We start from the raw sequence: 25,113 nt of genomic DNA on the forward strand, positions 1-25,113 counted from the left end.
GCAACCTTCCACAACCTCCCTCAAGACCAACACAAAACCTCCCGGACTTGCTCCAAACCACTTACCTCAACAAACACTCGCGGGGACACCAACACCACTCATAAAACATGCATGCCGGCACATTGAAACGCCCTAACACCCACCTCCAAGACACCACCTTCACCTCCTCCACTAGCTCAATCCACAAAGCATGCTTATCATTAAAAATACGATCATTTCTAGCTCTCCAAATAACCCAAATAACTACCTCCCATATCATCCATAAGCCTTTCCGGATTTTCTTGTGTATAGGTCCCCCACTCCAACATTCCCAATGAATAAACAAATTTGGTGGCATAACAAAATTCAAGTCTAACCACACCATCAAATTTAACCAAATATTTCTCGCCATATCGCAATGAAGAAAGAGGTGGGAAGTAGACTCGGCAACCCCCGCACACCAAACACAATTATTACCTATGCCAAGGGGAAGACAATTTCTAATCTCCAAATTAGTGCGTGTCGGAATACGATCAAGAAGCGCCTTCCAAACAAAAGCAATCACCTTGGAAGGTGCCCCGGACTTCCAAATTTGACGAAACACTCTTCTCTCCCCTTCCGAAGTGCCAACCACCCCAATCCCTTTTCTTTCCAACTTCAAATACATAGACTTAACCGAAAACACATTATCATCCTCCAACCTCCACTTCCACCTATCTTCGTCGTTAGAAGCAACAAAACCCTCCAACTCCCCCAACAATTCCGTCAAAAGAGTGTTTTCCCAAACGAACAAGCGACGCCTCCAATTCAAAGCCCACCCACCTCCCAACGAGATAGGAATACACAAATCATGAACCGTCGCCTCTTCATTAATTGAGATAGAAAAAAGTCTATGGTATTTAATCATAAACGGCACCTTCCCTCTCCACGCCACTTTCCAAAAGCTCGTACTCGACCCATTCCCCACTCTTCTCTCCAACTCCACATTAAACCAATCCTCCTCGTCGCCTTTCGAAAGTGACACCAAGTCCTTCCACCACCTAGAAGCATTACTCGGCCAAGATCCAACCCCTCCTTCCAAAGGATCACCCACCTTGCGACCATATCTCTCCATCAAAAACTCCTTCCAAAGGGTAATGTCACCTTCAAGTAACCTCCATCTCCACTTAGCAAGGAGACTCAAATTCACCAACCTCACATCCCTAACTCCTAAGCCTCCAATATCTTTGGGATGACACACCACCTTCCAACTAACCCAACTAATTTTCCTACTCCCCTCCGAACCACCCCACAAGAACTCCCTTTGGATTCTAACAATCTTACTCGCCACACTAACCGGCATCTTAAAAAAAGATAGATAGAAAATAGGCAAAGCATTAAGGACGGAGTTAAGGAGGACAATTCTACCACCAACGCTAAGGTATCTATTCCCCCAAGAAAACAACTTATTTGAAAATTGATCAAGTAAAGGATCCCAAGTTGCAATTCTACTCGGATTACCTCCCACTGGCAACCCCAAATATTTAAACGGGAAGCGCCCTTGACTACAATTCAAGAAGTCACAAGCCATCTCCATAAAAACCGAGTCAACATTAATTCCCAACAAACAACTCTTGAAAAAATTAACTTTCAACCCAGAAGCCATTTCAAACCCTCGGAGCAAAGCCTTCAAGGTCCAAAGATTCTCCACCGTTGCCTTCCCCACACAAAGGGTATCGTCGGCATATTGAAGATGGGAATAAACCTTCCCATCCTCCTTTAACTTGAAACCCTCAAAAAGATTTAGTCGTACCGCGTTCCTCATCAAACCACTAAATCCCTCCGCCACCAAAAGAAAAAGGAACGGTGCTAACGGATCCCCTTGTTTTAAACCTCTTTGTATGTTGATCTCCTCCGTTGGGCTTCCGTTGACAAGAATCAACATACTTCCTCCGCACACACAAGCCTTCATCCACCCAATCCACTTCGCACAAAGCCCCACTCTCTCCATCATATACACCAAAAATCCCCAATCCACCGAGTCATAAGCCTTTTCAAAGTCCACCTTAAGAATCAAGCAATCCAAGTTTGTCTTCTTAGCAAAACCCACAATCTCATTAATAACCAATACCCCATCCGCCAAATTTCTACCCTTCAAAAAGGCCGATTGATTTTGAGAAATAACCGAACCCAAGACCCTTGCCAACCTTCTTGCTAGGACCTTAGCCAACAATTTATAAAGACAACCTAATAAGGAAATCGGGCGGAAGTCTTTCAACTCCATAGGCGAGTTAACTTTAGGTATCAACGCCACAAAGTAAGCCAACATAGCCTTTGGGAGCCTCCCATTACCATGAAATTGGTCAAACATAATCCTCACCTCATCCTTGATCAAATACCAAAACTTCTTTACAAAAGCAAAATTAAATTCATCCGGTCCCGATCTTTAATCGCCATCGCTATCCTCCACCACCCCTTCAATCTCTTCTCGGGAAAAAGGAGCCACCAAAAAAGCATTGTCCTCTTCGCCCACCCGATCGAAAGGCACACCGTCAAGCTTTGGCCTAGCCCACACCGAAGCCGCAACATGGTTAGTGAAGAAATCCACAACAACCCTCCTAACATCCATAGGCGATTGCACCCAAACCTCCCCCACCTTCAAAGCCTTGATAGAATTACGGTTGCCTCTCATCTTCACACACTTATGGAAATACTTAGAGTTTGCATCTCCATTCTTAAGCCATCTAGATCTAGCCCTTTGCACCAAGTTAGCGTCCTTTGCTTTTAACAATTTCCAAAGATCCCCAAACAAAACTTTCCTCAGTTGCACTTCCTCCCCACTCAACCCCTCTTCCTCTCCCCTCACATCTAACTCTTGAATGACTTGAACTAAACTCAAAATTCTAGCTTCCATATCACCATACTCTCCTTTATGCCACTCCTTTAGTTTAAACTTCAAAGCTTTAAGCTTTTCCTTTAACACAAAACCCATCCACCCATTGCTAGGGAAAGATCTCCACACCTCCTCAACCACTCCCTTGAAGTCACCATTTTCAAGCCAAAAATTATTGAAGTGGAGCGGCCTCGGGCCCCAATCCCACCCACCATTTTTCAACACAAGAGGGAAATGATCCGACACATCTCTAGGAAGCACCCAAAGAGCATTATCCCCCCACAAGGAAGCCCAATCATCGGAGATAAGCACCCTATCAATTCTACTCATAGATCTCCCATTCGGGTGGTACCACGAAAATCTTCTACCCAAAACATTCAAGTCTTCCAATTCCACCATCCGCACAAAATTATTATAAAGAATGATCTCTTCCCTTTGACTAGAAGAAACTTCATCATTCACCCCCCTTCTCTCATCACTACTAGCCACCGAGTTAAAATCCCCTAAAATACACCACACCCCTTCTCCCAAACTCCTTCTCAACTCAATAAGCCTCTCCCATAACCTCCTTTTTGAGGGTAAATCACATTTGGAGTAAACATTAATCACAAAACATCTATGTTTCAACACCCCCCAATCCAAACAAACCCCCACATATCCTTCTCCAACAAAAGAAAAATTGAAGGTAGAATTGGATTTGCTCCAAAGCGAGAGAATACCTCCACTATTGCCATCCGGAGGAAGATACGCCCAATCACAATCCTCCCCTCCCCAAAGATCGTAACAAAGATTTTGATTGATCACCTCCATTTTCGTTTCTTGGATTGCCATAAATTCCACCTTATGATGGCGAACAAGCTCTTTGATTTTATTACGCTTGATCGCCCCCCCCCCCCCCCAAACCTCTAACATTGAATGTTGTAATAATCATTGATCCACCGTCTTCCTCTCCCTAATAACCTTATTCTTGACATCAATCACCTTCATACCTTCTAGCCTTTCGGTATTAGCTTCGCTCGGCGTAGAGAACGAAAAACCCAACACGTTTTGGATACCATTTAAAGATACCGCCTCCACTTTCTTCAAAGGATCAACACATTGCACCATACACGGTGTTTCTGGGGCCTCCATCCCTTGACCATCAAGTATCAACCTCAAACCCGACGGTGGAGATGCCGCAATGTAGCCATTCCCCACCTCCTCCGCCGGCACACCAACCTCCACCTTGTCCTCCTCCGTCACAGCAGCATCATACGCCGGCCCTCCACTAGCATTATTCATTAATAAATGTGATATTAGGATACTATTCATCGTGCATATAATGTCCAACCAAACAACCCATAATGAACGGCAGAAACGGCTGCAGAGATGTCTGCCGCTACTGAGGATCCAATTCCGTGAACAATGCCTTCTTTCACTTTTTTTATTTTTTTAAAAAGAATTATTTTTATTATAGAGAATAATTTTTGTAACACAAAAATTGAGTTAAGTCATTAGCTAATTTAGCAACTGAATTAATCACAAAAATGTACTTGTTTTGTTTTAAGTAATTTACTGCTATAATTCCACCATTTTAAGGTGAATAAGCAGTGGCGGAACTTGAATTTTATGGTTGGGGGTGCCAAATATTTGTAAAATATATATCAAACAGTTTCAAAAATTTTGCAAAATTATCAACAGGTGTGACGATTCATCTATTTGAATGCAACATAGGGTATGGTGGTTCAAGTCTGGATGAGAACTTATTTTTTTTGTTCAAGTCTGGATGAGAACTTATTTTTTTAATAAAACATTATTAATACACTAGAAATATAAAAACAAAAAAGTGAGTAGGGGGTATCAAACTCACGTCCACAACCAGAATGACATGTTGTCTTTCCACCACGCCAAGCAAACATTATGTGTAATAACATGCCTAATATAGTAGTTATAGGAAAATTGGGGGGTGCAGTGGCACTTGTGGGTCTCTAAAGAGATTCGCCACTGTGAATAAGTGTTTTGTTTTTTCCTTCTTTCAAAAAAAAAATGTTCTAAAACCATGAACCATCAACTTAGTTTTAAATAGTTAAAAATAAAAAATTGTAAAATAGTTAAAAGTTTTTAAAAATATAAAAATTATATGCTTTCAAAAAAAAATTGGTGAGGTATCACTCAACCAAGCAACACTAAAAAAATTATATGCATTAGCGTAACAAAAAAAGACAGACGGACATAAAATATTACTCTATACGTTAATGTGTGTATATATTCGCGAGGTTGAAGAAATGAGATAAAAAATATTTGGGATCATTAAATGACAACGTGAATAAAAATATTTACAGGGGCGGATCCAGACATTTAGTATATGTGGAGCTAAAATTTTGAAGAAACAATAATGCAAACTATATTAAAAATAAGAATGGTTTTTTCTATCATGTGCAAATTTGCATATGTTAAGAAATTTAAATGGCAAGTTTGTCTTGTAACTTGTATATTTTATATTAAATATATAAATTTTTAATAAATAATTGATGTTTTTCAATGAAAAGTTACTACTTTTAGTTGCCTTAACATATGCAATATTGCACATGTTAGACAAACTCAAATAAGAAATAATATTGTTTGATACAATACATTACAATGAAAATCATCTCATATCCATTTGATGAAAATAAGTTAAAATGACATCATTACTAATTGTTAAAAGAACATCTATTTCTATATAAGTTACAAAGACGGTCATTGAGCCACCGATCACCCATTTTGTTACATAGTGGACTCTTCAAAAGTTTTATAGCTGAAAAAACACGTTCAACACTTGCAGTTGCTAACGGCAAGAGCAAAGTCAACTTCAAAAGCTTATAAATCATACCAAATGTGTTGCACTTATTTGTTTTCACAAGTTTTGAACAAAGATTTGAAAGTCCTTTCAACTTAGCAAATTTTGGGTCAAATTGAACATTTATAACATAATTCTTAAGTTGATGGCGTAACGCCACTTCCAACACATCTATAAAATCATTTAGATAAAACTTAGTCATCCTCAATAATTTGTTCACGGCAAAAGCTGCAACTGACTTTGCTGGACTCAAACATGAAACACGTTGTAAAAGTTCATCATCATCTCCACCAAACCTAGCATTGAGCTCTTACAAGCGCAACTCTAAACTACTAAATAAACAATCATTCTTATAATGATGTAAGTTAGAAACACTACAAGTTGAAGAGTGTTGTCTAGGTTTCTTCCTTTGCACATCCCGTGCATCCATATCATGCACATCAATATCATGTTTATTACAAATTTTAATAACTTTAGATATAAGTTCTTCTCTTCCCTCATTTCTTGTAATTATTTTTTGGTATCACTAACAAGTGACAAAGCATTCAAAAGATCTTATTTTTAACATGTATTTTATTTATTTTATTAAAAAAAGGGGGAGAAATTTCATGTGGGGCTTTAGCCACACATAGTCTACAAGTGCATCCGCTTTTCTATTTAGGCTTTGTTTGCGAGTTTGGAGGGGAAGGGAGGGGAAATCTTGGGAAAAAAGGAATGAGCAAGTGGAAGAAATAGAGGAAAATGGGAAGGGAGGGCTTTGGGGGGTTAACTTTTCTTCATAATACTAAACCCTCCTCATTTGGGGGAACTAAAAAATTGTATTGGAGGAGGGTTTTGGGGGATTTTGGAGAGTTTATATGAATTCTTCAAATTTAATCTATGTTGTTATCTTATTTTTAAAATTAAAAATATAGTAATCATATGCATTAATTTATCGTTCTCTAAAAAACTACTCTTCTAAAAAATTTGAAAGATTTTTCCATTTTCCATCATATTTTCCACCCCTCAAAGCCTTCCCTTTCCTTCCCCTCCAAACTCGCAAACAAAGCCTTAAGGAAAGTGGATAGGCCTGACAAAAAAAAAAAAAAAAAGTGGATAGGTGTTGTTAACCACTTTTATAACATAAATTTCGTTAATCACTATGATTACTTCGTTGAACACAAAAATGCAAGGTGTGGATCAATTATTTTACACAAGATTACTTCGTTGAACACAAAAATGCAAGGTGTGGATCAATTATTTTACACAATTTAGAAAATGACATAAGTGTATAGATTCCAAAAGTATTTAACAATATACATATTTTTGGTTAATAGGTGGTGAAATTGGTTAACAACAAAATTCTCCTCTACAATAAAAAAAAACTTTTTAAAAATAATTGATAAAAAAATGTTTTTTTAAAAAAAATAAAAAGAAAAAAGGTATTATTGGTTACCATATTTTATATGCGGTACATGTGTTGTATTATTTGGTATCCCATATTTTTGTGTTTCAACATCATTGTTTGTAGTTAGATTTGTTTTTGTGGGCCATCCTCACATCATCCTAAATTCATTCTTGTAGTTAATGAAGTTGTGAATTTGTTAATAATGCAACTTAAATCATAGGAACTAAGCTTGGTTCAAAAAAAAAATCATAGGAACTAAGCTTAAAACATTGGCTCAAATTTGTGAATTTGTGGATATTTGGTAAAATCTTAAAATATTTTTCTTTCATGGACTATTTTCTTGCCACCACTAGAAAAAAAAAAATCTGGATCCGGCCATTAGACGCGCACACATTGAAAATACTTTTTTTGAAGGAACACGTTGAAAATACTTATTAATTATTTTAAAAATATACATTATTTAATTCATTCTTTTTTTTTTTATCTTTTTTCACTTATGTATGCGTGTCATTTTGATCTGGAGGTAGAATCAAGCAAACCTTACTCCTACTCGTTAGCTTTTTTCATTTATTTTGCACCATTTTTATTGAAATTTCATTAATAAGAGTGGTGCAAGATAAACGAACTCGCCTTTAATTTATGGTATGTGCTTATCAAAAAGTTTCTTTATTGTGTGGTATATGTTTGGGAGGAAGGAGGGGTGGTTTGGCAGTGGCGCTGTCAGTTGTGGCCGTGGGAGGAGGAGTTGTTAGGGGAGTGCATGGGTTTACTTTATAATATTTCTTTGCAGTCTAACATTTCAGATCAGTGGTTGTGAAGGCATGACCTTTGTGATGGTTACTCGGTAGGGGAGCGTATAACTTGCTCACTAGTCAAGACTCTCATAGTGTGGAAGTTACTTCATACTTCATTTGACGCCAATAGGTTCCCTTGAAGGTCTCTGTTTTGGTTTGGAAGCTTATTCGTACCAGGTTTTTGACTAGGGACAATTTGGTGACGCATAACATCATTTCTCATGACTCTCAATTTTGTGTGACTGGTTGCAGTGGATTGGAAACGGTGCGTCACTTGTTCCTTTCTTGCCCCATTTTCGCCCCTTTGTGGAGCATGGTTAGGTCTTGGGTTGGTATATCATCAGCTGGTGTTAATTTAATCAATTTTTGAGGTTCTTTCTGACACACCTTGTGCTTGTAAAGACTCTCAGTTGGTGTTAATATAATCAATTTTTGCTTAAGTGTGATATATGTTATTTCTTTTTATTTTTGTTGCTGGTATATGTTATTTCTGTGTATGTTATTGTTTTTGTTATTGAACTAACTGGAAAAAAACATAGTGATGTAAGAGTGGTGCAAAACAAAACCCTAAATCACTCTTCGGCCTTTTATGAAAAACAAAACCTACTTACCTGGAGAGTATTTTCGTTCTCATTTTCATTAAGAGTGGTGCAAAAAAAAAGTTAAAATTTTATTTAATATAATTTTTCTTTAGCTTGAAAAAAAATCATCAAGAGTGGTGCGAAATCAGATTTTTAGTATGGAAAAAAAAGTTAGAATTATAGCTGTAACTCTTAAAAGTTGATGAAGACTCTAGTCTTCTAAGTAGGTCTGCCACTTAATATGAAGAGAGAAATGATAACCAAACACAAATTATTTGACACAAATACAATACCATGGGCAATTTTGACATTTCTACATTAAAAGGAGGGGCAATTTTATAAAAGTCCAACCCACCCTCTCTCTCTCTCTCTATCTCTCTCTCTCTCTCTCTCTCTCTCTCTCTCTCTCTCTCTCTGACCAACAACAAACATTTTCTCTCTCATCACTGTCAGCCACCGTTCACCACCACCATCCATATCGGTTACCACAACCATCGTTCTCGCCGTGTCATCATCGTCCCTTCCATCTGTTCACCACGACAACCGACTTCACGCCGTCGGCGATCCTATTCCCCTCACACCGTCGAAAATCCGTTCGGACCACCACCGTTCTCACTGTTGGAACAAAATGTGTTTAACAATAAACCTTAAAGAGTTTTGATGATAACAAGGTATTAAAAATTGTAAATTGGATTAGCTAATATTTGTTCAAGTGTACAGGACCATAAGTTTAAAGTTACATCATCATTGGTTCTGAATGAGCAAATAAAGAGCTATGGAAACAACAAAAATTTGAAGCTTGGACGCTCCTGAAGGCAACTTGCTCCTGAAGAAAAAGCGCTCCTGAAGTCAAGCTGCTCCTGAAGAAATAGCGCTCCTGAAGTAAGCTGCTCCTGAAGAATAGTGCTCCTGAAGACAAGAGGTCCAGAAGTCACATCATCAGAAGCTGCATCATCAGAAGCTGCAGAAGTCATCTCATCAGAAGCTGCATCATCAGAAGCTGCATCATCAGAAGCTGCCTCATCAGAAGTCATTTCACCAGAAGCTGAATATCAACTGGATTTGCAAAGAATCAAGAATTGAAGAATCATCAATGCAAAAGCTGTCTATTGGATTCGAAAACACAAACAAAGGATTAGTGGAGCTTGCAACGGTCATTTCAAAGGTGTTTGAAGGTGTGTGTGTTTGCAATTTGGACGAAAGCGTTGACATTGTACTTTGTACGAATTGTACAACCACGTTCTCCACTACTCTGTTTTGTGTCTGCACTTCAAGACAAGAAAACAGCTCCAGAATACGGTCTCGCCTGCATAGATGTTCCTTTGGATAAGGAATGGATTTCAAATTTGTTCTTCATAGGACAACAACCAAATCAGGCAAAAGATCATTGGTGAAAGATCAAGCTTCAACAACGACTCTTTGGTGTGCTGGCAATTTCACAACGTCTCTTTCACACCTCTATATAAAGGAGTGAAGACCTAGAGATTTGGTAATGCAAGAACGCTGAACGAAAGACTCACAAGATTTTCACAAGTACCAAACCTCTGCTGAAATTGTTCTGCATTCACTTAGAATTTCTGTGTCTCAAAGTCATATCTTAGAAATTCTTAAGTCCATTGAGTCTGTATCTGATTTGTATTGCGAGCACCTCTGATTGTATATCAAGTGTTCAACCTTAAACAATTTTCTGTGTAATTTTGTTTAGTTAGGAAGTCTCTTGCAGTTGTGCTTGAGCAGGAAGTCTCTTGATTGTGTTCTTGAGCAAAGGAAGTCTCTTGCTTGTGTGCTTGAGCATTGGAAGTCTCTTGCTTGTGTGCTTGAGCATTGGAAGTCTCTTGCTTGTGTGCTTGAGCATTTGTAATCAGATATTACTCATAGTGAAATCTCCTTGGAAGTGCAAGGGGGACTGGACTACTTCCGGATTGTGGAAGGAACCAGTATAATTGCTTTGTGTCGTTCTTCTTCTCTCTCTCTGTTTTATTCCGCTGCATTTAGATTCTGATCATCACTTCAGAAGCTGTCTCACTTAGCTTCTGATCAGTGTATTCAGTTGTTTAGAGAAACGAAGAATTTTTTAAAAACACAATTCAACCCCCCTTCTTGTGTTTTTTCTCACCTTCAATTGGTATCTAGAGCCTTGGTCTGTTGTGTATCACTTAACCGTGCAACAGTCAAAGATCTGAGAAAAACATGACTACTCCTCCTCCTGATGGTGATACTAGCTATAAAAATGTCTCACATGATTATAGTGATAGTAAGAAAACCAGTGTTGGAAAAGTTCCAAAGTTCAATGGAGATGCTGAAGAGTTCTCTTGGTGGAAGACCAATTTTTACAGTTACATCATGAGCCTAGATGAAGAATTGTGGGATATTCTGGAAGACGGCGTTGGTGGTTTAGTCCTTGATGAAGAAGGAGCTGCTGTGGATAGAAAGAAACATACTCCAGAACTGAGGAAACTTTACAAGAAGCATCATATTATCAGAGGAGCTCTTGTCACTGCCATACCCAAAGCTGAATACATGAAGATGAGTGACAAATCCACTGCTAAAGCTATGTTTGCTTCTCTCTGTTCAAATTATGAAGGGAGCAAGAAGGTCAAAGAAGCAAAGGCTCTCCTGCTTGTACATCAGTATGAGTTATTCAAAATGAAGGATGATGAAACTATTGAGGAGATGTACTCAAGGTTTCAAACCTTAGTTTCTGGTCTACAGATTCTAAAGAAGAGCTATGTTGCTTCTGATCATGTAAGCAAGATTCTCAGAAGCTTACCTGCCAGATGGAGACCGAAGGTGACTGCCATTGAGGAAGCTAAAGATTTAAACACTTTAAGTGTCGAAGATCTTGTTAGTTCTCTCAAAGTTCATGAGTTAAGTCTTAATGAACATGAGTCTACTAAGAAGAGTAAATCAATAGCTCTTCCATCCAAAGGCAAGTCATCAAAAGCTCTCAAAGTGGTTGAATCTGAAGAGGAAGAACAGTCAAGTTCAGATTCTGAACCAGATGCTGCAGAAATGGCCATGCTCTAGAACAGACTTCAATATCTGGCCAAGAAGAACAGAAAGTTTCTCTCCAGAAGGGGTAACTCCAGAAGCTCAAGGAAAGAAGATCAGAAGGGATGCTTCAACTGTAAGAAGCCAGGTCACTTCATTGCTGAATGCCCTGATCTTCAAAGAGAAAAGTCAAAGGACAAGTCAAAGAGGTCTACATTCAAACCAAGCAAATTCAAGAAGCAGATTAAGCAGAGTTTAATGGCAACCTGGGATGATTTGGGTAGTGAATCTGGATCTGATAAAGAGGAAGCTGATGAAGATGCAAAGGTAGCTGTTGGGTTGGTAGCAACAGCAACTTCAGAAGCTGGGTCAAATTCAGACTCAGAAGATGAAAATGAGGTATATTCCAAAATTCCCAGAGATGAACTTGTTGAGTCACTTAAAGAACTTCTTACACATTTTGAAGTAAGAACCAATGAGTTGAAGGATTTAAAAGAAAAATATGCTGATTTGGTACAACAGCAAAAATCAACTTTATTGGATCTGAAAGCTTCTGAACAAGGACTTAGGGGCTTTGACTTCATGTGTAAAACATATGAAGATCAGCTCAGGTTCTTATGTCAGAAGCTACAAGAAAAGTGTAATGAAAAACCTTTAAGTAACCATGAAATTGCTCTTGAAGATTTTATTATATCTGGCATTGACAGAAGCAGAGTGGCTTCTATGATTTATAGCATTTACAAGAACAATGGCAGAGGAATTGGCTTTCCAGAAGTGAAACTGGAGAAAACCAATCTAAAGTCTTGTTGTGAATGCATCAAGGAAGGTCTGAAAACATTCTTTGTACCAGAAGGGGCTGAGTTGGAAACTGTTGTTCAATCAGAACCTGAAGCTTCTAGTTCTAAGGCTAAGATTACTTCAAAGCCAAAGAACTCTAAGTCAAAGGCTATGATCAAATCTGATTCCAAAACTTCAAAGGTTAGGATCCTGAAAAGATCAGAACCTATTCCTCAGAGTCTGGTGAAACCAAAATCTGGGGTTCTGAAGTCTAAGTTTCAGAAGAAGACAGTTACTACTTCTGAAGTACCAAAACCTAAGGTGATGGTTAATCAGAAGCAATCCAACTCACAGCACAAGGTACAAGAAGTGAAGAGTAAAGCCTTATGTACTAACCTTCCAGGACCCATAGAGCAATGGGTACCTAAATCTAAAAATGTCAATGATGCAGGTATGTCTAAGAGCAGTGCCAAAGCAAAGATCATGGTACCTAGACAGTGGTTGCTCAAGACACATGACAGGAGACAAGTCCATGTTCCTCAGCCTAACAATGAAAGAGGGAGGAAATGTGAAATTTGGAGGCAACCAGTCAGGCAAGATCATAGGTACAGGAACTATTGGTAACTCCTCTACCTCGATTAATAATGTATGGTTGGTAGATGGTCTTGAACATAACCTTTTGAGCATTAGTCAATTTTGTGATAATGGTTATGATGTGTTTTTTGAAAAACCCAACTGTACAGTAATCAACAAGGAAGACAAATCCATTGTGTTCAAAGGAAAGAGAGTTGACAATGTCTATAAAATCAATTTTTCTGAACTGGCTGATCAGAAGGTGATTTGCCTACTATCAGTGAATGATAAGAAATGGATGTGGCACAGAAGGTTGGGACATGCTAACTGGAGGTTAATCTCTAAGCTTAGTAAGTTACAACTGGTGAAAGGGCTACCAGACATTGACTATCATTCAGATGCACTCTGTGGTGCATGTCAGAGAGGGAAAATTGTGAAATCATCTTTTAAAACAAAAGATATTGTTTCAACCTCAAGACCTTTAGAATTACTCCATATTGATTTATTTGGACCAGTAAGTACTGCATCCTTATATGGAAGTAGATATGGATTAGTCATTGTTGATGATTACAGCAGATGGACTTGGGTGAAATTCATAAAGAGTAAAGATGTTGCGTGTGATGTATTCAGTAGCTTCTGCACTCAAATTCAATCTGAAAAAGAATCAAAAATTTTGAAAGTCAGAAGTGATCATGGTGGAGAATTTGAAAATGAGCCATTTGAAGCTTTTTGTGAAAAACATGGAATTTTCCATGAATTCTCTTCTCCTAGAACACCACAACAAAATGGAGTTGTAGAGAGAAAGAATAGAACTTTACAAGAAATGGCCAGAACCATGATTCATGAAAACAATTTACCAAAACATTTTTGGGCAGAAGCAGTGAATACAGCATGCTATGTTCAAAACAGGATCTATATTAGACCTATTTTGGAGAAAACAGCATATGAACTCTTTAAAGGAAGAAAACCCAATATCTCTTACTTTCATCAATTTGGATGTACTTGTTACATTCTGAACAACAAGCTCTACCTAAAGAAATTTGATGCCAAGGCCCAAAGAGGAATCTTTTTAGGTTACTCTGAAAGGTCAAAGGCATACAGAGTGTATAATTCAGAAACACTCTCTGTTGAAGAATCTATGCACGTTAAATTTGATGACAAGGAGCTTGAAGATAAAACTTCAAAGCAGGGTGAAAGTTTTGCAGAGATACAGGTTCCTGAAGCTACTCCAGAACCTGATCAGATAGCTGAGTCTGAAGATAGTCCAGAAGCTGAACCCACATCAGAAGCGCAAGATGAAACTGCTTCTGATGAAGCACAAGATGGCTCACATCAAGAAGATCCTCCCAGAAACACATTCAAACACAAGTCTTCACATCCTGAGGAGCTAATCATTGGAAACAAAGATAGTCCAAGAAGAACAAGATCACATTTCAGACAAGAAGAGTCAATGATTGGACTAATCTCAATGATTGAACCTACAACAGTTGATGAAGCACTTTCAGATGATGGATGGATCCTAGCTATGCAAGAAGAGTTGAATCAATTTCAAAGAAATGATGTGTGGGATCTGGTACCCAAACCTCAGCACAAGAACATTATTGGAACAAAATGGGTATTCAGAAACAAGCTGAATGAGCAAGGTGAAGTAACAAGAAACAAAGCCAGACTTGTTGCACAAGGGTATAGTCAACAAGAAGGCATTGATTACACTGAAACGTTTGCTCCAGTTGCAAGATTGGAAGCAATCAGGTTACTTCTTTCCTATGCAGTTAATCATGGCATAATATTATTTCAGATGGATGTCAAGAGTGCATTTCTCAATGGTGTCATAGAAGAAGAAGTGTATGTTAAGCAACCTCCTGGATTTGAGGATATTAAATATCCTGACCATGTTTTTTAAATTGAAGAAATCACTATATGGCTTGAAACAAGCTCCCAGAGCTTGGTATGATAGACTAAGTAATTTCTTAATCAAAAATGATTTTAAGAGAGGACAGGTTGACACTACACTCTTCAGAAGGACCCTTGGGAAAGATATTCTTGTTGTGCAAATATATGTTGATGATATAATATTTGGTTCTACTAATGCATCTCTTTGCAAGGAATTTTCTGAGTTAATGCAGGATGAATTTGAAATGAGCATGATGGGAGAGCTGAAGTTCTTCCTTGGCATTCAAATCAATCAATGCAAAGATGGAGTCTATGTTCATCAATCAAAGTACACAAAGGAGCTTCTGAAGAAGTTCAAACTTGAAGATTGTAAAGTGATGAACACTCCAATGCATCCTACGTGCAATCTGAGCAAAGAAGATGAAGGAACTAAAGTAGATCAGAAGCTGTATAGAGGTATGATTGGTTCTTTGTTATACCTCACTGCATCTAGGCCAGATATTTTATTCAGTGTATGCTTGTGTGCAAGATTCCAATCAGATCCTAGAGAATCTCATATGACTGCTATCAAGAGAATCTTCAGGTATTTGAAAGGAACAACCAATCTTGGACTCCTTTATAGGAAATCCTTAGATTATAAGCTAATTGGATTCTGTGATGCTGATTATGCTGGTGATAGGATTGAAAGAAAGTCAACCAGTGGCAATTGTCAATTTCTGGGCGATAATCTTATATCCTGGGCTAGCAAAAGACAAACAACTATTGCTATGTCTACAGCAGAAGCAGAATACATTTCAGCTGCAAGTTGTTGTACACAACTACTTTGGATGAAACATCAGTTGGAAGATTATCAGATAACTGCTAACAGTATTCCCATTTATTGTGATAATACTGCTGCTATTTGTTTGTCTAAAAATCCAATTTTGCATTCAAGAGCGAAGCACATTGAAATCAAACACCATTTTATCAGAGATTATGTTCAAAAAGGAATTTTAGATATACAATTCATTGATACTGAAAATCAATGGGCTGATATATTTACTAAGCCTTTAACTGTTGAAAGATTTGATTTTATAAAGAAAAATTTGAACATGCACTTTGTATCTGATTAAATGCTTGCTTGCTCCTGAATAGGATTTTAGGATCTGAAGTTAGTTCAGAAGCAGTAGTCCATCAGAAGCTCTTTATTGAGGTTCTGAGGAAAACTCGCTTCTGATGATGACGTCAGCATCTGAAGTCCAGAAGCTGGATTTATTGCTTCTGAATAGTTGAATTAGTGGAAACGTTGGAAGTTACCTTTTAAAAAAAAAAAATAACTTCTGGCCCACTAACTTGGTAGTTACTCTGTGAACTTCTTACGTGGCCTGTATGTGTTGGTGTATAACTAAAAGGGCAATGATGATTTAAAAAGCTTTGAAAGTACTTTTCACGCGCCCCCAATTTTGTCATTAATGTTATGTTTGTTTGTCTCTTTTGAATTGCAATCGTTTTACTTTTAACACTTTGTCAATTCACACACTACTCACTCACAACAAACACATTTGCTCTCAAATCTCTTGCGAAGTAAGCGCATTCTCTCAACCTTAGAACCCTAAAAATCTTCATCTTCTTCAAATCTTCGTCAATCATCAAATGGCATCATCAAGCTCAAAAGTTTCAGAATCTACATCAAACAAGCAAAGCGTATCAGAATCTGGGTCCATCTACAAAGAAAAGACTATGGATATTCCATGGGAATCCTTGATAGTCCAAATAGAGTCACCAGTGGATTTTACTTCACTCAAGAAGTACGAAGTAAACATGGAAGGTTTAATAGAAACACAGGAGCTGTCTGAGTATTTCAGAATGCTAAATGGGCCAACATATGTGAATTTGGTCAAGGACTTTTGGTTAAAAGCTGAAGTGTACAATGAAAAGCCTGCAAAAGTTGTAAGCAAACAAGCTGGGTCAAAGAAAGGGAAAATGGTCATGGGTATGAATCCTACATCATTTGACAGCTTAGAAATAAGGTCTGAAGTGATGGGCATTCCTATAACCATCACTGAGGAAGTTATAGCTAAAGCTTGTAGAAGGCATGCAGAGGGAAGATTCCAAGAAATAGTCAGGAAGGAAGATGTCCTGCTACAAGGTTACTACAACACTCTTTTGGGTGGGAAGAAGGATGCAAAGCCTTCTGAAATGGAGATTCACAACAGGATGTTGGTGAAGTTCAGTAATGATTGCTTCTTTCAAAGAGCAGGAGGATCTGACCAACCCAACAATCAACAGAAGCTAGCAATCTACTTCATGGCTATTTTGGAAAAGATAAACTTCCCAAGATATGTAATGGATCATCTCTGCTGGGCCATAAACGAAAGCATTACAAGAGAAAGAAAACAAGTACCCTATGGAAGATTGCTGTCTGAAATCTTTCATCAAGGAAGGGTGCTGGAGTTCTTAAAAAGGACAAGGAGTGCTTCTGATAAATGTTTCAAAGTCTCTACTGCTGAAAGGACTATCAGTAGCAGGAGCTTACACTCTATGAAGTTCTTCAAAGAAGCCCCTAAAGATGAGAAGTGGTTAGAGATGACAACTGCTGAGACTGAGATAATCAGGGACTTTCCTCCCATCTTTAAAGAAAGCAACCCTGAAATCTTAGCCAATTTAGTAGCTGAGTACATCTTGGAGGAAGATGCAAGCACTCAGGATGAAGCTGCTCCTGTTAAAGTGAAGAAAGTTAAAAATGCTCCTGGAGCTGCTGCTGATAAGGTCAAGCAACTGAAAGTTGTTAAGAGAAAGAGAGGAAAGACTGAAACTGTCTACCATAAAGAGAAGTTGGATGAAGCTCTGGACGAGTTAGAGAAAGAAGAAGCTGATCCCAAGTTGAAGAAGAAGAAAGCTCCTCTTGAGTTGAAAAACTCTATGTTTGAAGTAACTCCAGTCATGGAAAGGATGGCTAAGGAATACGCTGCTGATAAGTTAGCAGATAGAATGGAGAAGAAGAAAATTAGGGCTGCTTCTATTCCCATAAAAAGAAGCAAGGACAGATCAGAGTCAGTCATCACAGAAGAGCATCTGAATAAAGCTCTTGATGGGATAAAGGCAAATGAGCACAAGAAGAAGGCATCTGAACTAATCTTCACTCCAATGGTTGAAGTAACTTCTGATATGGAGAAAGAAGCTGATGGGCAAGCTGTTCAGATGCTAGCTGAATTAAAAAGGAAAGAAGCTCAATACAATTTGGAGAGGGATCAAAGGCTCAAGGCTTCAGGTCTGGAGAATTGTGATGAATTTTTCAAGAAGAAGTCTGAAGAAGTCAAGGAAGTGGCTGTTAAAGCTTCAGAAGCGGTTCTGAAAGCACCTAGTACTATCACTTCTGAAGCTGGCCCTGCAGATCAGGTAATCCAGATTCCAGTCACCTCTATCCCCACTTCACCCTCTTCACCATCAGCACCTGAACCAATAGAAGACACTTCTGTCTTAGACAATCTTGCTCTCCACTACTCAGGTGAGTTACCCATAGACAAAGCCTCAGAAAAAGCCTCTGAAACAACTCCAGAAGCAGCTGCTTCTGAAAAAGTTGTTTCAGAAAACCCTCATCAACAAACACCTGAACCACAAAAACCCACAACACTCCCACAATCACCAATAGCCATCACTGACCCCCAACTCAACACTCAAACAACAACTTCACCACAACAACCACCATCTGAAACTGAATTTCAACCTTTACCTGAACACTCTCCTGAACCAACTCCCATGGATGTTGACATCTCTCTAGTCAATGTTCAAGCCTCAACCTCCACCACACACATTGATTCTGACCAGCCCTCATCTTCTAACACACAAACACACCTTACCATTCCAGTTCCTAACCCTATTCAAGACTTAGAAATCAGTGATTCTGATCTTGAAATCCTTGAACATCCACCCACAAACATCCTGGAATCTGGATATATCAATTCTGAGCTTCTGACAATCTTGAGTCAGATGCACAATCTGGTGGATCAAAGAAGGACGATTGATCTCACAGGTGCATATGAAGACTCCTGGGTATCTCTTCAGAACCGGGCAGCTGAGGTTATTGAAGAAATCAAGGCTAAATGCATCAGAGTCAAGCAAGCTTCAGTCAGAAGGCTAATGGAAAACCTGAATCAGAGTCTTAGAGTAAGAAGTTCTACACTGCTCTTGGCAAACCAGCCTTTCTTCTTTGAAACGGATTACTTGACCAGAGAAGCAAGGCTGTGTAAGCTTCTGAAGAAACAGATGGCACAGCAGCAGCAAGAAGCTAGAGAAAGGGAACAAGCTCTTCTTCAGAGGCAACAACAACTTGAAGAATTGTTGAAGAAGAAGATTGAAGAAATGGAAGAGATGAAGAAACAACAACAAACCAACCCTTAGTTGCACACCCTTGTGTTTTTCTTTGTTTGTTGTTTGTTTTATTTTCTTAGTCCTTGCTTCTGAAATCATCTTGTCTTATTTCTTTTGCTTCTGAATGCTTACTGATTCTGACTGTTTAGCTGCTTCTGACAATTGAATATACATGATTTTTGCTCTGACTTATTTAGTTCATTTTCTTTTATACTCTCTCCTGTTTGAGTTTTTTCTCATATCTTTTTGTCTTTTATGCTTAAATTTATTCTAATTTTTTTTGATAATGACAAAAGGGGGAGTATATGTGACAAGTATTTAAAGGCTCTGAGCCCCATTAATGGCATTTGAAATTTTTGAAAAACTTCTATCTTTTTACCTTATTGGTATAAGCTATGAATGAACGAAGGAGTATCAAAATTCAAGTAAAGTTAATTGAACCATTCTTCTTATCTATAAGTAAATTCTTTCAATGATTCAATTTTGCTTTTAAGCTCTGATAATAATTATTGCGCAAAATGAATTTAATTAACCTGGATAGAACTTAGGGGGAGCTTACAAACCTCACCTTAAAGACTATCAGACTCAGGGGGAGTTGAGCTTACAAACCTCAGAACCCCAAAGTCAACTTGTTAATTAGATTAACAACAATTGATCAATTTTAAATACTTTTGTTTGTCATCATCAAAAAGGGGGAGATTGTTGGAACAAAATGTGTTTAACAATAAACCTTAAAGAGTTTTGATGATAACAAGGTATTAAAAATTGTAAATTGGATTAGCTAATATTTGTTCAAGTGTACAGGACCATAAGTTTAAAGTTACATCATCATTGGTTCTGAATGAGCAAATAAAGAGCTATGGAAACAACAAAAATTTGAAGCTTGGACGCTCCTGAAGGCAACTTGCTCCTGAAGAAAAAGCGCTCCTGAAGTCAAGCTGCTCCTGAAGAAATAGCGCTCCTGAAGTAAGCTGCTCCTGAAGAATAGTGCTCCTGAAGACAAGAGGTCCAGAAGTCACATCATCAGAAGCTGCATCATCAGAAGCTGCAGAAGTCATCTCATCAGAAGCTGCATCATCAGAAGCTGCATCATCAGAAGCTGCCTCATCAGAAGTCATTTCACCAGAAGCTGAATATCAACTGGATTTGCAAAGAATCAAGAATTGAAGAATCATCAATGCAAAAGCTGTCTATTGGATTCGAAAACACAAACAAAGGATTAGTGGAGCTTGCAACGGTCATTTCAAAGGTGTTTGAAGGTGTGTGTGTTTGCAATTTGGACGAAAGCGTTGACATTGTACTTTGTACGAATTGTACAACCACGTTCTCCACTACTCTGTTTTGTGTCTGCACTTCAAGACAAGAAAACAGCTCCAGAATACGGTCTCGCCTGCATAGATGTTCCTTTGGATAAGGAATGGATTTCAAATTTGTTCTTCATAGGACAACAACCAAATCAGGCAAAAGATCATTGGTGAAAGATCAAGCTTCAACAACGACTCTTTGGTGTGCTGGCAATTTCACAACGTCTCTTTCACACCTCTATATAAAGGAGTGAAGACCTAGAGATTTGGTAATGCAAGAACGCTGAACGAAAGACTCACAAGATTTTCACAAGTACCAAACCTCTGCTGAAATTGTTCTGCATTCACTTAGAATTTCTGTGTCTCAAAGTCATATCTTAGAAATTCTTAAGTCCATTGAGTCTGTATCTGATTTGTATTGCGAGCACCTCTGATTGTATATCAAGTGTTCAACCTTAAACAATTTTCTGTGTAATTTTGTTTAGTTAGGAAGTCTCTTGCAGTTGTGCTTGAGCAGGAAGTCTCTTGATTGTGTTCTTGAGCAAAGGAAGTCTCTTGCTTGTGTGCTTGAGCATTGGAAGTCTCTTGCTTGTGTGCTTGAGCATTGGAAGTCTCTTGCTTGTGTGCTTGAGCATTTGTAATCAGATATTACTCATAGTGAAATCTCCTTGGAAGTGCAAGGGGGACTGGACTACTTCCGGATTGTGGAAGGAACCAGTATAATTGCTTTGTGTCGTTCTTCTTCTCTCTCTCTGTTTTATTCCGCTGCATTTAGATTCTGATCATCACTTCAGAAGCTGTCTCACTTAGCTTCTGATCAGTGTATTCAGTTGTTTAGAGAAACGAAGAATTTTTTAAAAACACAATTCAACCCCCCTTCTTGTGTTTTTTCTCACCTTCACTCACCAGCAACGAATCATCACTGAGAAAACTCAACCGAGATCCATTTAAAACTTCGACGAGAGAAAACTGAGCTCAGATCCGTCCTCACTGTCGCAAATATGTTCGAAAATCACACGAAAATAGGATAGAACAAAGAAAAATTGACGATGACGGTGGCAACTGAGATGTTGCAGTTAACATAGAGAAAGATGGTTGAGAGATAGCTTGAAGGAGAGAGAAGGAATGCAAATTAAAAAAATAAAATAAAAAAGATGTATAAAGCTACAATACCAATATGGTGTATGTATTATGTTTGGATTTATGTGTCCATTTATCATTTCTGATATGAAGATGTCAAATGAATGGTTACTTAATAATGATATTTGAACATCTCATAATTTATTTTTACACTTATTCAACGTCTTGCTTTATCTCTATCACTTTTTTATATCACAACATATCAACCAATCACACTCTCTATCTTTCTCTCTTAACGTGTATACATCCATACAAGTGTACACGAAATATGTCCTTTTGATTAATTATAGAACATGAAGATAAATTTATTTCGGTTTTTCATCATATATCATCAATGTTTATCTACAGATCATATAATCAATTTATTATTTGGGTAGATCAACTAATTTGAGCTAAGAGAAAATAAGTTTGAGGTTTCGAGTTCAAACCTGTGTGAAAGGGGAAAAAACTAAACTAACAAATAAAATAACTATTAACATTCTTGTCCAAAAAAAAAATAACTATTAACATTTGTCACTCAATTGTTTGATGAAGATTCGACAATTCAGTTTTTAAAGGCAACAAGTTGTGCCGCTAGGCCTTTTTGGAGGGCAAAATCAATCCTTGTAGACACAACATGACCCTAGGAGACATGACATTGTTATGCATGATCTTTTAAATTCTACGTCGATAAAAGAATAAACTTACATTAAATCTAAACGGTTCTATTCACATCCAATTCCTCTACATAAGGACTTCGATTCACTTAGCTTCCATCAATGAGAAAAGAAAAATTAAAGAAATGGAACTTCAAGTACTATTGGCATTTTCTTTCTTGCTTTCAGTTTTTGTTTGGTACTTACTTTTTCGACCATATTTGAACCGTCACAAAAACCTCCCTCCATCACCTCCTTTCAAACTTCCAATTATTGGCCATATGCACCTCTTAGGTCCTCTCCTCCATCAATCCTTCCACAATCTCTCCACCAAATATGGTCCGTTATTCACTCTTAACATGGGTTCCGTCCTCTGCGTGATCGCTTCCACCCCTCACTTTGCCAAACAACTCCTTCAAACTAACGAACACGCCTTTATTTGCCGCATTGAAACCGCGGCAATTAAGCGTCTAACTTATGATTCATCACTAGCTTTCGCGCCCTACGGTGATTATTGGAGGTTCATTAAAAAACTTAGCATGAATGAACTTTTAGGCTCTCGTAGTATAAGCAACTTCCAACACTTGAGATCACAAGAGACACAAAGTTTCATGAAACTTTTGGCTAAGAAAGCCAAAACATGTGAGGTTGTGAATGTAACTGAGGAATTATTGAAGTTGATGAATAATGTTATTTCTAAGATGATCTTAGGGGAAGCTGAGGAAGCCAGGGAAGTTGTCCGTGGTGTGACCGAGATTTTCGGAGAGTTTAATATTTCGGATTTTATTTGGTTGTTTAAGAAAGTTGACTTCCAAGGGTTTGGGAAGAGGATAGAGGACTTGTTTTGTAAGTTTGATACGTTGGTGGAAAGGATTATTTGTACACGTGAAGAGAGGAGGAAGAAGAGAAATGGAGAGAGTGGGAAGGGGGAGATAAGAGACTTTCTTGATATCCTACTTGATTGTGTCGAGGATGAAAGCTCTGAAATGAAAATTCAAAGGGTTCATATTAAGGCCTTGATTATGGTAAATCCATTATATATACATGCATGCATATTTGTCATTTTTAAGTATACTCTCCTTTTTTAGCAAAAAAAAAAAAGTATACTCTCCTTTTTTAGCAAAAAGAAAATATACATTTTCATTTTTGTGTCGAAAAACAAAATATATTCTTCCTTAGTCTCATATTATAAATCATTTAAAGTTTTGACTCATCATCTAAAAACTGCAATTAATATTATATTATTTTAATATAAGTACATATATTTAGTGTCTATCACACCTCAAATAAAATTTATCTAGAAAAATCATTATTGAAAACAATACAAATTCAACATCTATGCAAAATGTATTTGAATGTTTATAGAAAGTTTGAGTCACAAAACTAATTCCTTCGAATAATGCCTTGGATTTGTAGGATTTCTTCACAGCAGGAACAGATACAACAGCAATATCAACAGAATGGGCATTAGTAGAACTAATAAAAAACCCATCTTAACTTCAAAAAGCTCGTGAAGAAATCGACAACATCGTCGGTAAAAATAAAACTGTTGAAGAATCCGACATTTCAAATATGCCATATCTACAAGCAATCATAAGAGAAACATTTCGTCTTCACCCACCAGTTTCTATGGTTACAAGAAGATGCGTAGCAGAATGCAAAGTTGAAAACTATGTGATCCTAGAAAACACATTACTCTTTGTCAATGTTTGGTCTATTGGGAGAAATCCAAAATTTTGGAAAAACCCATTAGAGTTTCGTCCTGAAAGATTCTTGAAAAATGGTGAAGGAGATTCAATTTATGTTAGGGGACAACATTTTCAGCTTCTACCATTTGGGTCTGGAAGAAGAATGTGTCCTGGTGTTTCATTAGCCATGCAAGAAGTGCCAGCATTGCTTGGTGCAATTTTTCAGTGTTTTGATTTTAAGGTTGTGGGCCACAAAACAGGGAAGATCTTAAATGATGTTGGTGATATTGATGTTGATGAACGCCCAGGATTGACTGCTCCAAGAGTTCATAATCTTCTGTGTGTTCCAGTTGAGAGGACAAAATGTGGGACCACTTGAATGAAATTATTAATCCTTGGATTTTAGTAGGTTTTTGAATAACACGTGTAGGATGTATGAGGTATCTGGATTCATGTACGTGCTTCCTTTTATTGTTGTTTCCATGCATGGCAGAAGTCTTAATTGGATTCATGTATAATTGTGCTGTGTTTCGTCAATTTAAGACTAACTTATGTGTTTTTTCCATTTAATAAAATAGCGATTTTGCAATATAATCTCCTCTTGCAAGCTTCACCCTCCAGGCCTCCAGTCCACCCTCACCTATGTTAGTCATGATGATTGAGTGTTGTGTGCATAGTTTTTTTAACAAAAAAATATTAAGAGCATAATAACCAGAACCTTCTATAAACTTAACTTAAGTCATAATTACAGGAGTCTTGATAGATATTTGTATGTTTTTCTTCCGGATGATATAGTCTTATTTCGAGAGTTGAATAAATGAGAGGTTAGAGACAAGTTTTAAAAGTGTATAATTAACTTATGTTCAAGTTGAAGTAGGCGTACATAGTATTTCAAATGTAAGTTCCCTCAAAAAAAAAACAAGTATTTCAAATGTAAGTTAACAAAGGTTGAAACATACCTAGCTAGAGGTGAAAGATTGAGACCATATCATACCATGTATGTCACATAGTTTAAATATCTAGAGTCTATTCTTTCAAAGAAAATATCTTAGGTCTATTGTAAAAAATACTCCCTCTGTTTCAAATTGAGTGTCGTTTTAGCCAAAAAAAATTGTTTCAAAATGAATGTCACTTTCAATTTCCAATGCAATAATAACTTTTTCTTTTCAATTGTACCCTTCAATAGTTGATTAGGATAATTTGGTAAAATTGCTACGACATTTGACTACTTTATTCCATTCCTTAATATATGTGCAATTGGCTAAAACGACACTCATTTTGAATCGGATGGAGTAATAGAGAAATAGAGGACATATTTAAGCGGGTGACTG

General features: G+C 37.6%; 2 protein-coding genes and 1 pseudogene across 2 annotated transcripts; 1 reads left to right on the forward strand and 2 right to left on the reverse strand.

Moving 5' to 3' along the window:
- Positions 1-2,404: 2,404 nt before the first annotated feature.
- LOC146930561 (uncharacterized) lies at positions 2,405-3,661 on the reverse strand. The gene has a single exon (XM_085707571.1). It carries the CDS (start codon positions 3,659-3,661, stop codon positions 2,405-2,407), a length of 1,257 nt encoding a protein of 418 aa, XP_085563697.1.
- Positions 3,662-5,465: 1,804 nt separating this feature from the next.
- Positions 5,466-8,073, reverse strand: LOC146930562 (uncharacterized; annotated as a pseudogene).
- Positions 8,074-22,237: 14,164 nt separating this feature from the next.
- Positions 22,238-24,347, forward strand: LOC146930563 ((2S)-flavanone 2-hydroxylase-like). The gene is made up of 2 exons (XM_085708307.1): positions 22,238-23,119; positions 23,511-24,347. The coding sequence occupies exons 1-2, from the start codon at positions 22,241-22,243 to the stop codon at positions 23,589-23,591; spliced, it is 960 nt and encodes a 319-aa protein (XP_085564433.1). The 5' UTR covers positions 22,238-22,240; the 3' UTR covers positions 23,592-24,347.
- Positions 24,348-25,113: the final 766 nt, after the last annotated feature.

Source organism: Medicago sativa, chromosome 4 (genome assembly GCF_051527215.1).
Source record: "Medicago sativa cultivar Bolivia chromosome 4, Bolivia_mono, whole genome shotgun sequence".
Taxonomy (NCBI): domain Eukaryota; kingdom Viridiplantae; phylum Streptophyta; class Magnoliopsida; order Fabales; family Fabaceae; genus Medicago; species Medicago sativa.

Excerpts from the sequence above, each read along its gene's own strand:
- LOC146930563 (XM_085708307.1), top strand. The coding sequence starts at position 22,241 with ATGGAACTTCAAGTACTATTGGCATTTTCTTTCTTGCTTTCAGTTTTT. Across the intron at positions 23,120-23,510 it reads ATATTAAGGCCTTGATTATG|GATTTCTTCACAGCAGGAAC; the intron begins GTAAATCCATTA and ends TTGGATTTGTAG.
- LOC146930561 (XM_085707571.1), bottom strand. The coding sequence starts at position 3,661 with ATGGAGGTGATCAATCAAAATCTTTGTTACGATCTTTGGGGAGGGGAG.